The 13,241-nt window shown below is 44.2% G+C and overlaps 1 protein-coding gene across 1 annotated transcript; it reads left to right on the forward strand.

Annotated features, from left to right (window-relative positions):
- The first annotated feature begins 560 nt into the window (after positions 1–560).
- si:ch211-225b11.4 (tRNA (32-2'-O)-methyltransferase regulator THADA) lies at positions 561–11,199 on the forward strand. Its single transcript, XM_068311889.1, has 30 exons — positions 561–723; positions 797–977; positions 1,057–1,143; positions 1,224–1,251; positions 1,520–1,668; positions 1,751–1,873; positions 1,955–2,075; positions 2,157–2,302; positions 2,382–2,466; positions 2,596–2,732; positions 2,995–3,192; positions 3,272–3,998; positions 4,251–4,403; positions 4,516–4,625; positions 4,704–4,864; positions 5,129–5,298; positions 5,387–5,551; positions 5,652–5,800; positions 5,880–6,017; positions 6,105–6,209; positions 6,308–6,508; positions 6,597–6,747; positions 7,229–7,481; positions 7,747–7,983; positions 8,056–8,260; positions 8,355–8,543; positions 8,995–9,254; positions 9,355–9,507; positions 9,584–9,850; positions 9,939–11,199. The coding sequence occupies exons 1-30, from the start codon at positions 602–604 to the stop codon at positions 10,402–10,404; spliced, it is 5,637 nt and encodes a 1,878-aa protein (XP_068167990.1). The 5' UTR covers positions 561–601; the 3' UTR covers positions 10,405–11,199.
- Positions 11,200–13,241: the final 2,042 nt, after the last annotated feature.

The raw sequence follows: 13,241 nt of genomic DNA on the forward strand, positions 1-13,241 counted from the left end.
ATTTCAGCCGCTTGTATCCGCGATCTCATTCTTTCAGTCATGTCCCATCGCTCATGATCATAGGTGAGGGGAGGAACGAAGATTGAACGATAAGAGAGCTTCGCCTCTCGGCTTCGAACTGTTTGCGACAATTGTGCCAAAAACTGTGCCAACATCACTAGCTATCAATTCTTTCTTAAATTCCACAGTTTTCCGCACAATTGACCTTTTCTCACTAGATTTAGCACTTGATTTCTTTGGAGTCATGCAGTTTTACTAATTCTCCGTCACGTTTTCTCTCGACTTTTCACGCTTGACGGCTTTCATTTATTTTGCATTCGACTTCCAAATTTTGTTGAACTTCTAAGACAAAAAAATTCAAAAATTTTTGGTCGAATTGCGATTTGTTTGATGTCTAAAGCGTTCAAAAACCAAGGTTTGCTTTGACTGTATACTGCATAGCTGGGGAGGTTTTAATTAAAATGGCCTCTAGGGGGCAGCACAACGGTGTATTTCCACCACAACTGCATCTAAAGGAAGAGTAGAGTGAGAGTCGTGTCACGTGACGTGACAACACGGTAATGCCGCTGTCAAAATCACAATCCGTTCACTGAAATTAATAATGCCTTCATTTCAAAACCTGGTGACAAGTCTTCAAAACTGCTTGATCGCCGACGACCAAGCATCGGAAAACATCTGTAAAAAACTCGGAATTGTGATCGATAAGTTACTTGAATCCTCCAGGTTGGTGTCTTTAAACTCAACATGCGGTGTTGTTTTGAATAAGCGGTGATATTAATTGTTCTGTCATGAACAGGAGCAGTGTGAAAAGATGCCAGGAGCGCCGTCTGGAGGAGGCTGCCCAGTTGCTGACCCGGATCCCCGAGGCAGAGCTCCGGGCTTTAGAGGAGACGCGCCTCCTGCTTCTGGTCCGACTCCTGCTGTCCATGCAGCTGCACATGGTCCGCATCTCCACGGGCTTCCGTAAGGTGGACCAGGTCAGCCCCTCAGAAAGCCTGTCTGCTCATCTTAACAACGGGATCAAGCTCTTATTCTAGCTGCACATTTCTGTCACAGATGCTGCAACATTTGGCTAAGGTGGACCACCAAGTGGTTCTTAAAGAAACGCAAGAATGTTTGGACTCCACCGTCCGAGCTGAGCAGGTACCAGAGCTCTCACCTTACCCGTTGTGGCTGTCGTGTGTTTGCATTGCACATAACCTTCACAACTCTTTTCTTTTCAGATCTTGTCATTTGAGGATCTGCAGAGAGGTTAGTGGTTAGAAATGACTATTTTATACATTTGGAGACAGAATTATTCAACATCCTTTTCCCAGATATCACACAGAATGAATAATTACCCTCTAATTACCTTGTATTACATCCCACAGGCACAATTTTCAAATTCCTTTAGAGATTTTCCAGCCACCAAATGGGCTTTGTTTTTTAAAAAACCTAACATACAATGTGGCTTGACAAAATTGTTTCCAGTTTTTCCATTTATGTTTTATTTTGTGTATTTATTTTATTTATTTTTTAGTCTCTATGTTCCTGGAAGAGAGCGCCGTTGGTCATGAGGTGTTCCAACATTCTCACCTGTCTTTGCTGACTAAACTATCCAAGTCGTTTCCTGTTGTGTTGCGACAGCAACCCCTCAGAGATGGACCGATGTGTTACCTGGCTGCTAAGGTCTGTTGAGAGCTGAGTGCACCTTCAATTGATTCACTTCATTGATTTCTTTGGTCCTCATCTGGTGCTCTGATCTCTGCAGGCGTGTTTGCAAATGTTTCAGCTGCTGTCCGGTGAAGTTGCTCCTCTAGTGTGGGGCGAGAAGGAGGACAGCCCAGCGATGCAGGTGATTCTGCAGGCTCTCATGGACGTAATACTTGGACAGGTTTGTGATTAAATATTAATAATCTTGTTCATAAGCTCTTGTTGCCTTTACTTGACCTCCATGATGCGTGCTCTCTATCAGTGCTGCAACAGGGACACTCGTCTTCTGGCAGGCACCGCCGTGGCCATGCTGATCAACACGGCGCCGGACGATAGAGCTGGAGCAGCTGCAGCCTGGAGTCTGCTACAGGTTTCCCACTCAGGTCGGTCACCGCCAGCAGCGCTAAAGAAAAAGTAGAAGCCAATGCAGAATCAAAGAATGTGTTATTCTTTTCATTTTTCAGAGCCGTGGCTGCTGACTGTTGGCGTTCTCCAGGCACGGTGCAGCCCTACGGGAGAGGACGGGGTGGACATGCTGGCCATCAGCAAAGGCCTCCTGACCTGCTGTCGGCCTCTCATCTTGCTCAGTTCGCACCTGGATGCCACAGAAGTAAATAACGTTATAGAAAAAAAAAGCATGTTTTTTTACTCATTCGTGACCAAACTGAGCACCTTTTCCTTCTTTTCAGACGAGTTTACTGCTGAACGGTTTGTTTCCTCTGGTCCACGCTCTGTGTGAGCAGAAGATGGATCGTCTCTACTTTGCTTTTGAAGGTGAGCGATGCACATTTCACGTTCATTGAATGACAACATCGTCCCATACTGTGGTGGAAAGAGAGTTGTGGAGTAATCATTACTTTGCTGAACTAGTTCGTTACTGAAGTAAGCGACATGTTGTTGCAGTATTAACACTGTGGCTGAAGAAAGTGAAGGAACGTTTGGCTGATCTCTGGACGATGACCGGCGTTCGCCTCCTGCCTGACGGCAGCAGCCTTCAGAAAGAGCTCATCCACATCATCTGGACCAACGCTGAGAGCCCAGTCAGTTAAATTAACCTTATTTTGTTATTTGAATTTTAAAATCAAACAGAAACTAATAGAAAGGACATTATTTGACTTTAAAAATGCAGAATGTAGCATACCACTTTCTTACAATTGCTTTACATTCTGTATTATTTTATATCCAGTGCAACACATGAAAGGCTTCTTAGAAGTGTTCAGGAACATGTTGCATGTTGACCTCATGTTATTTTATCAGAGCATTTATAGAGCCATTGATGAAGCTGTTTTGTGACACCTGCAGGTCAGTGGTGTGTCGGACTTTGTGCGTGGAGCCTTCAGTCTGCTGCTGGACCTCTACGACATGGACTGTGAGCAGTTCTGTGACACCAACAAGCCTCTTTATTTTACTTTACTTAAACGAGTGATCAAACTACCGTGGGAATGTAAAACTAAATATCAGCGCCTCTGTTCCCTCCTGCCATACCTGGGCACCGACACGGTGAGGATTGTTACTGCAGAGCTGATCCTGCTATGATGAAACAGCCTTGAGTTTGGTGTGTTCTCCTTTTATCGTTTAGGTGATGGATCAGTACCCTGAAATACCCACTCATCTCCTCAAGTGCCTGTCAACCAATCACCTTTCACCGTGTGGATCTGAGCTTTACAGATGTCTGATCCTGCAGCATAGACGAGAGCTCTGCGACGGCCCACAATCCCTTTCACGCACTGAGACTGATCTAGCCAGTCAGTGGTCCAAACGCTGGCGCCTCTTCCTCCACGAGGCGCTGACGTCCGACGTCACCCTCTTACAGAACAACAGCTCGGCGCTCTTATTGCCCTGTACCATTCAAGTCTTCCCCTCCGCTGTGGGTCATTTGCTGGCCTCTCTGGACCCGTTCACCCCCGGCCACCTCCACGCCTGGGCCTGCATCATGAGCTCCTATCGAGCCACAACTCTACACTCTCCCTGGGCTCTGCAGGGGAGCTCATCCTTTGAAACCCTCCAGCTGGCTCTAGGATCTGCAGATGACAAAGTCCGTCTGGCTGCTGTCCACCTCCTCTGCTGCAGCCCAAAAACCAAAGTCGCTCCGCAAACAGAGGAGGTGTCAATGATGAAGGTCTTCATTCAGCAGAACCTGAACTCTGACTCCTCGTCTTTTCGACAACATCTTCAGGCTGCTGTGAAGAAGTTTCTTGTTCGGATCAGAGACGGCTGCTTAGCACAAATCAGAGGACAGAAGAGCAAAAAGAAAGGAGATGCTGTTCACTCAGATGGGACACAGGATGCACTGGAGCAGGGAATAGGTGAGCAAAAACTGTTCTACTGGACAAACTGATGTATTTTATTCTTGCAATCAGCACCTAAATGAAGCCGAATTAAAATTCAACAGATCTATCAGGAGGTTTAATCATCCAAACCTGAATTTATAAAAACTATGAATAATATAACACAAGATGGAGAACAATAATCATGACAGAGATTTCTGCATAGGTCTTCATATGACCCTTAAAGATCTGTTTCTTTTCAGTTTTCCAATCTTTTTGTAAACTATGCAGGGTTTGTGGAATGGTTGGGGCAACTTCCGTACGGCTATCTGGCCCCAGGACACAGCTATCAGAGGAAGAAGACGGCATTGCTGTTGCTGTCTGCGGTGCTGGAGACCTGCACCGACACCTGGAGCCCAGACAAAAAGAAAGGACAACCTCCAGGTCAGTTTGGAAACAGGTGACCAGAAAAAACAAAGTTACATGTAGTTGCGTTTAGGACAGTTCTGTGTGCCATTTCAATATGGCATTTAAAAAAAAAATATTTTTTTTGCAGCAAATATGGGGTCTCTTGTTAATGTTGCCAGACAGAGAGGACAATGGGATTTCACCTGCAGGACAAAACAGCTGGTCCTCATCAGCTGTTTAGAAGATTCTACAAATGAGGTAGAAAATGCATCAAGTTGTTCAGATCCAGGTTGAAGATATGATATATATCTAAAGTTTACTTTTTCATTCTTACAGATTCGGGAGCTCTCAGCTGGGTTACTGTTGAGATTTTTCCCACCACGTTTTCCAGATGATGTTGCTGCAGCGCTGCTGGCACGAACCAAGAATTTTCTTTGCAGTCCTCGGGTGCAGGAGGCTCAGATGGGTGCACTGATGATGAAAGTCCTCCTTCAGAAGTAAAGATTTTCTCCTACAAAACCCTCATTACATCCCGCAAAGCGGTGATGTATTGTAATTGTCAGTGTTTGTCTGTTCGTTAGTCCACCAAATATCTTCACAACCAATACAGATGGAAAGATGAAACAAAAAGAACCTATGAAAGTAGGTCAGGGTAAAATTTTGAATTCAGGGGTGTCGCAGGATGTTGCAGTCTGTGACTGCCTTGTTCAGAAATGTAGATGCAAAGGATGCCTAAATACTAGATGTTGCTCAACTTGTAGATCAGAAGACCAGCTTCAGGACTGCAGGAACAACAGTAGCATCGCTGTCAGCGGTGGAAGTACACCCAACATCTCCTCAGCAGTCAAATTTCTGATAAGGGAGCTGGAGGAACATTATGTTGCAACCAAGGCTGACATGATGTGTGCTGCCAGAACGAAGCCTGTACACGGTGAGGCTTAGTATCTCCAAGAGAATTAACGTTTAGGCTACAAAAACATTGTTCGGTTCTTCAAATGCTGTCTTGAATTCTGTTCCAGGTGTTCTAAGCGCCCTTCAGAGGTGTTTGATCGAGACACCCTGCAGTGTCTATGACACACTGGACCACAGTCTGACCATTGAGATGCTAAACCTACTGGAGAACCTCTCCCAGCTGCTTCTGGGTGTTCTCTATGGAGATCTTGTTGCTTCTGCCACTGAAAAGGGTAACGAAGTTGGATGCACGCTGTTTTTGTTTTTTGGTGGGGAATGAAATACATTTGAGATTTGTTTATGATTCCTTGTAGTAAATGTCACCTTTCACAGATGCCCCCCCTTCTTTTTGTGATATGGGAAATGCTATTAGTTCTCTAATCGCCCAATCCTCTGGAGGAGACCAAGGGGATGGAGAGGAGTGTGTCCTGCTATCTGAAGAACACAGCCTCGTCCTCACCTGCTGCTGGGTCTCCCTCAAGGTAAAACCAGACGCACAGTCAATGTGATCACATTACAGAATTATTATTTTCATTGATTTTGTTCTTTTATTAAAATCAGGAAATAGGAATATTTTTAGGTTCTCTGGTGGAGAAAATTTACTCTGAATCCAAACCCGGCAAGTGTCTCCTGACCAAAGATGATCTGATGAGATCTTCAAGAATATTTAAGAATATTCTTCTGAAATGCCGTCACTGGGTGAGTTTATAAAACTTTCAGGAGGTTTGACGTCAATTCATTGCAACTGTCATCATCTTTCCTGAAAGCCTCGTTTGTGTCCGCCAGGGGGCAGTGGAGGGCTGCTGTGTGGGTTTCACCAAATTCTGTACCTCTCTGTTGAGCAACAGCGACGCAGAGATTAGTGATATCCCAGCTCACATGCTCAAAGAAGTAAGTGCTAGTTTTTGCTTATCACTATTAAAGGTCAGTAAATGGAGATGCTGGACGGCTGTCTTATAGATTCCTCTTGAATCTTGTATCTGTCAAAGGGCCTGCAGGTTGTGGAGTCACCTCGTTTGACATCTGTGACCCGACGGGCTGCTGGGTTGCCGATGCTCATCCTGTGTGTCGTGTCGGCTGAAGAGGCCTGCAAATCACGACCGCTGTTGACCCACACGATGCACTCATTACTGCACACGGCTCAAACCCCTCTGCCGAAGAACTGGGACCAAACACTGGACCTGCCACAGGTTTGTAAACAGTAAAAAACTAGGAGGATATTGATCCTCGTAGACACAACATCAGGGGCCCTCAGATAAATATCCTCTTCTTTATTAGGTGTGTGCAGTTCACACTCTTCAGGCCATGGTGCGTGGATCGGGTCTGGGGGTGGCTGTCCTTCAGTTCGCTCCTGCTGTGGCCATCCTGTCTCTCACTCTGCTCAGCTCTCCTTGTTGGGCAATGAGGAACGCTGCTCTGCAACTTTACAGTATGAAGATTTAGGGTTCACATGTCATCCGTATTTGTGATCTGAATCTGCCCTTAATTTTGTTGACCTGAACCAAAAGGCGAAGTCAGTTCTCTTCCTGAATCAAATCAGTGTGACGGCCGAGAATCACACATCTCAGTTGGTTTTACTATCTCAGCTATTCACAGAACCGTCTGTAGTGGCGCCTTAAGTGCAGTGAAAAAAAAAAGTAGGACTGACAGCACATCAAGCATGTTTGCAGACATTCTTGGTGTTTCTGGTTTTGGTTCTGCACCATTGAACTTCCTTTCCACCACAGTTACTAACCAAATATCCAGTTAGTGTTTCTTTAAATAACCATTTTATTATCACAGAGGATAAAACAAAGAACTGCTCACCAACCTGGAGCCAGTGACATTTTATAAAATGAAGGATTGATTATGACGATAAAAGTCTCTGATTTTTTATTCCACTGTTTATATTGACATGATGTGTTTTGCAGGTTCTCTGTGCTCTCGAATGCTTGGCCAGCGGCCCAGCAGTGAGGAGGCTGGCCCGACCCAGCATAGCATGTCCCCCACCGCCTTCTTCCTCCACTACCCTGCCCTCCAGCCCTTCCTCCTGGGCGAGCTAAGAGGGGCAGCGCAAGATCTCCAGAATCCATCTAACAAAGCCAAGCTACACCTCCAACCATCGCTCTTCCCTGTCCTCACTCTGTTAGCCCAGCTCCAGCCTGGTGTCCAAGACTCATCAGAGTGATTACTGCTTGCTTGTTACCACAGTTAAACACAGTTATCCCACACAAGGAAAGAATGGAGTGATGATCTCTGGAGACAGAAGTCTGTTAGCTTAGTTTAGGTGAAGATGAGAAATGGAGGAAATAGTTACGGGTGATAAAGACTTCTGGTTTTGTGAATTTTCATCCAGAATATTTGATCTATGAGATTAAAGATTAAGATTAAATACACTTTATTGATCCCCAGAGGGGATAAACTGTCCTTTCTGATTTTCTGCCTCCAGAACCTTGTCAGACTTCCTGCCTCCTTTACTCCAGCTGTCTGCCAGCCCGATATACAGTGTGAGAGTGATGGCCTCAAAGGCCTTGGTTGCCATAACTCCTCCCTCAGACTACATGAGCATCCTCGTCAAACTGGCTGCTCAGCTTCCTGGTCCAGAGGAGCGCTGCTGCCACAACCAGCTCCATGGACAGCTGCTGCAGATCAGGGCGATTCTAGAAAAAGCTCTTTACTTGTACAGGTGAGACTTGAAGAGCTGCCTGCTCATTGATAAGACACTCTCAAGCTTTTAAACCTGCCTTCTTACCCTTAGCGCCCCTTCAGCTGACCTTACAGAGGTGCTAAGGGGGGTTGAGGTCTCATTATGGTTGGTGACTGCGGCTCAACGCTGCCCCCTAGTGAGAGCGGCCTACCTGGCGGTGGTAGATCAGCTGAGAACATTCTGCAGTGAGGCCTACTTGTCAAAGCTCTGTGACATACTTAAGCAGGAGTTCCAAACGCCTCAAAAGGAGCTTCAGGTTAGTGACAAACATACCAATACATCTATGTTGAAAAGATAAGGTAGCATTCTGGGCTTTTATCCTCAATCTGCCATCTCTGTTATCTTCACAGGTCGGCTTGACATCCTTCCACAAACAAACCGTCCACTTTCTTTGTGCAGATCTAACGTGGGCATGTCAAATATGGGATAATTTTTCTCGGGTGAACCCTGAACTGAGGTTCTCATTGGTCACGTGGCTGATGGATGGGCGAGGTTTGAACCAGAGATCTTTGAGAGAGGTGATCCAGAGGATGCTGCAGGTGAGACGTGATCTGCTCTCCAAACTTCAACACGAAGCTTAGAACAATTACAAAAACCCATTTAAGGGCTTTCTGGTCAAGCAGTCTTCATAGAGCACATTGAGAGGAAATATGTGGTTTGAATATAATCCTAATTTTGGCTGAAATCTGTTGAGATTTAGATCCCTTCTGACAATAGAGAAGACGTGCCGCTAAAATGTTATATTCTGGAATCAAAGTAAATTAAGTGAGCAAATGTTTCTCATCTGTATAATCCACAATTGAAGTAGGTCATTACTTCGGCATACTTTTGATAGCTGATTGTCTATATTTCCACAAAAAAAGTCGTTATTATCATCAATCTCTGAAAAGAACAAATTAAAAGAAAATTTTATGCATCTTTGTTGATGTTATAAATTACATTTATCATCCAAGTAGATTAAGGAAGTGTGGTGACGCTCTCTGTTCTCAGTCCAACCTGAGGGAGGCCTTGCTGAGCCACAGTGTGGGATATCGCAGCACCTACCTGGCAGCCCTGGCAGCAGTGATGACAGGGAGCGATTCTATTTCACCACATCACCTCCCGCTGTCGGCCCCACTGGAGGAGCCACTTTTACTGGAGTGTCTGAATATGTTGCTGGGGGACCTGGAGAATCAGCGAGGGGGTCCAGAGTTCCTGTCCCAGGCGCTTCTTGTTGCAAGTCTTCTGCTTATCCAGTTGTCGGACTATAGGTTTGGTTTGGTCGTTTCTTTTTTTACTTTAATGAAGAATAAAATCCTAGAATACTTCAACCTACAGCTCTGACTTTCTTCTCATCTTTTATCGAAGCAGAATAAAGATATCCATGTTCCAGCGCTGGTGCAGCATCTTGGAATGCCAGCGTTCCCCAAGCGCCCCGGAAATGCTAAGGATGAAATGTGCTGAAGCTCTTTGTTTGGCTGGAGTTCCTCTGATGAGTCTGGGAGAAAGCAGGATCATGATAAGGTGTGAAGGCAGTCAAAGAATGCAACTGAATGAAAAATGACTGGGAATGAAAACTGTGGACTCCTCATGTTTTTAGGGTGATCCATACAGGCTTGTACTTGCTGCAGGACCAAAGCCAGCAGGTGAGGATGAGAACATCTTCCTTTACCTCCATATTGCACCACATGCATAGAGGGGAAACCCAGACAAGAGTCCACCAGGTGCAGGTCAACCAGGCACTGCCACTGCTACTGGACCTACTACTGGAAAAATACTGGGATGCCACTGGCACACTGGAGGTGCTGCTCTCTCACCTACCCCAGACTGACCTCAGATCAGTGCTCAGAGAGGCCTCAGAAACAGGGTGCGTTAGCTCACTCCATCCAAACACACGTACAAACAGAAAACAATTGAGTGTTGCTTATTTGCTTTCACTGCTCTCTATATTTCAGGTGCTCTAGTCTGTATGAGCAGGATGAGGCCAACGTGTTTGCAGAACCCTCCGTGATGTCTGCACATGTGCTGCCTTATCTTCTGCAGATGGCCAACAGATACTCTGAATCCTCTGCTTTGACACAGAGCCTGAAGGCGTGGGCAGAGGAGAGCGCTGCACAGGTGATCGACAGCCTGAAATTCTACAAAGAGCTCCAGTCAGGTTTATTCTCTCCAGCTGAGACTCTGACTCCCGTCTGGCTGGCTCTCCTCAGGAACCCACGTCTCCACAGTGCCCTGTGTGGCCTGCTCACCAGAGCACTCTTTCTCGTCTGGCTGTGGAAGTCATCGGATGATGTGGAACGCATTTGCGATCCTTCATCCCTGCATTTGACTTTACAGGAACTTTGTAGTCTTCTCTGTCGGAACGGTGTCCACTTTCCCTCTGCTTTAACATCTGCTGTGGCTGGAGATCTGCCAGTATGATGAGATGGAGGCTTTTACCTGTGTACGCATGGCAGAAAAAGACCCGGCATACAATAATTACCTATGGATATCTCAGAAAGGTGTATGCTATCTGAATGTGCAGCTACTGATGCTGCTAACAGCTGTTAGCTGTGTAAGAGCTCAATGACTCCAGTCAGTTGTTCCCATAATAGTATTAGCTATAGAGGCAGGAGACACTAGGTATTAGTGTCTGTTCCATGTAAACTTTAAAGACCTTATTTTGTTTGCATGATTTTAAATATTTTTATATGTTGTATGAAGCGCCATGATTTTTTTTACAATAAAGATGTTTTTAGCATAACAGTCTCCAGAATTACCCCCCAGCAAAGTGTTCTTTCTTATCAGATTGATTGTAGCAGGACTCAGACTGAAGCCATGACGTAATTCAACTCCATCAAAACAACTGGCTGCTTGGTGCCCAACAGGGAATATGGAGTGCATTTTAATGCTCCATTAGAGGACTTCTGCTTGCATAAGTGTCCATTTTCCAACCACATGAGGGCTGAAGATGATTGACTGACTCTGAAAGAGTCATCAGTCATTCTGCAACGAAACCATACACTACAGGAGTCTGACATAACCAGATAGCCATTCTGTTTGGGATGGGCTGTTGTCAGTAGGTCGACAAACACTGGCCTGAAGCACCCTTTCTGCGCTATCCATGTAACATTATTAAATATGCATGAATGTTTTTATGGTTTGATTTGCAAAAAGTTTTCTGAGGTGATCAAATTCTCATCTAAAAAAAACAACTTTTGACTACTCACCATAAATACCACAGTTTTTACCGCGTCACACTGTCAGTAAATAAAGTATCAGCTTTCTATTGCATATGGCTGCAGCGCTGGTGATCATCAAGATTAAGCAACAGCTGTGTCATCAAGTTTGTATTAATGATTCATATGTGAAGCTTACGCAACGTGTTTCCCTGTGACACAGGCTGAAATTAAGACCGGTTAGAGCTCTGTGAGATTAGTGTGTGCCTCAAAGAAAGCTGTAGGTTGTTCAGGTCATCCTCTTGGCACATTCTGTGGTGTAACATGACATGCAAAACATAATCATAGGTGATATAATTATAAGGCAAAGCTCTTTTTTTTTTTTTTTGCAAACCTGGAATGATCAAGAATTGTCTCAAAGTTTGAAATAAGGAAGGATGCATTTGATAATAAATACAAGTGTTATGCTTTGTAATTTGACTTGTCTGTATGCCACATTGTCTCCTGCCTCCTAACTCAGCTTTGAAACAAAGTTTATTTAGAAAGCTCCAAATGTTGTTTGGCGCTTTCAACAAAAGCTTTTGTCCCAGAGAGGGTAGTCTCTCAGTAACCCTGCATTATGTACTATGGCGACAGGGAACATGTCCAAATATCTACAATCACTTTCATTATGTGTGTGTGCGTGTGTGTGTGTGTGTGCGTGTGTGTGTGTGTGTGTGTGTGTGTGTGTGTGTGTGTACTCGCACACAGACGTGTGCGCCATGTCAGCACAAAGAGTGTTTTTCCATTGCACTAATTGGGGCTCATACCTTCCTGGTTAAAAAAAGGCAACAGTGAAATGAAACACTATTCTTCCAATGGATTTACAGAAACATTCTTAACGAATTAAATTATTTTTGATAGAACACGCTGTTCTTTTATTTCTGAAATGAGCTGTTTTATTTATTAAGATATGTTAAGTTGAAGCATTAAAATGAACTTGATATATAAATACTAGTACTTCTACTTAAGTTACCAATACTTATATTATTCATGGTATAATGTCACACATGTCAAAATCTTGACTCAGTCTCACATTTATATCTAAGAAATTATTGTCAGATTAGAAATAATTAATCGAATAAATCATAACTGAGTCCTTCAACACTGGCTCTGCTTGTGCCAAGGAACAAATCTTAGGTTTGCGATAAAGTGACTTTTTGATTACACAGTTGACTTAGTAGGTTAAACTTGTCGAACTGTGTTACATAACTTTGTGTTATCCTGACCTTCCTGATTTTAACCACCTCTCATAGGTGATTGCGGAAGTTTGTGGTGGAAATGTTCTCAATTCAGAATCATTTAATCATCAACAATCAACTCCTACTACAACCTGGGGGAGGTTTGAGCCATCTAACCCTGAGTGAGCAGACTGTTAGGGAGAGTGTTGGACAGATGCTGTGTGTTTACTCTATGAAATGTCTGAAAATGGAGTGAGCATCTGTTTCAATAGTGGCTCAGCAAACATTGACATCGGGTGACCTCGCTGCCATTTATCCGACAAAGATGGGGCCTCCGCTTTTCAGCATGCAGCTCCTTCTGCACATGTGGATAAAGGAAGATATTGCTGTCATTTGTCATTTATTAGCCTTTGTAGAGTTCTTCTCTGACTGACAGCAGAAAAAAACAGGTCCATGGGGGGTAGAGGAAGCCTTAGGGGTAGGAAAAGTGGTTTGAACCAGTGGCAAATAGATGGTTTTTTTATTCTGATTCTTTATTGGTCTGTTAGTTTATGGGTAATTGTAAAGAAAATGCTTTAATAAATATGGAATGATGTACTTAGTCCCACAGCTGCATGTCCACATGGCACATAGTATAGTGTAATGCTGCATCAATGGCCAACAGTTTAATTAACATTAAGCCCCAAATCCAAATTCCAAAGAGGTGTGTGTATCATGGTAATGGATCATAAACCCTTTCCCTGGTATGTTCATTAGAAAAGAAAACTTATGATTCTGCCTGTTTAATGAGGTGTATTAAAAAGCAGCAAAATAACAACAACCCCAACCCTGTATAATTGCAGATTCTACTAGATTTAATGTTTCCCCTTATTTCATTAGT

The sequence above is a fragment of the Antennarius striatus genome, chromosome 3, assembly GCF_040054535.1.
Source record: "Antennarius striatus isolate MH-2024 chromosome 3, ASM4005453v1, whole genome shotgun sequence".
Classification (NCBI taxonomy): domain Eukaryota; kingdom Metazoa; phylum Chordata; class Actinopteri; order Lophiiformes; family Antennariidae; genus Antennarius; species Antennarius striatus.

Excerpts from the sequence above, each read along its gene's own strand:
- si:ch211-225b11.4 (XM_068311889.1), top strand. The coding sequence starts at position 602 with ATGCCTTCATTTCAAAACCTGGTGACAAGTCTTCAAAACTGCTTGATC. Across the intron at positions 1,669-1,750 it reads TGTGTTACCTGGCTGCTAAG|GCGTGTTTGCAAATGTTTCA; the intron begins GTCTGTTGAGAG and ends TGATCTCTGCAG. Across the intron at positions 5,552-5,651 it reads TGCTTCTGCCACTGAAAAGG|ATGCCCCCCCTTCTTTTTGT; the intron begins GTAACGAAGTTG and ends CACCTTTCACAG.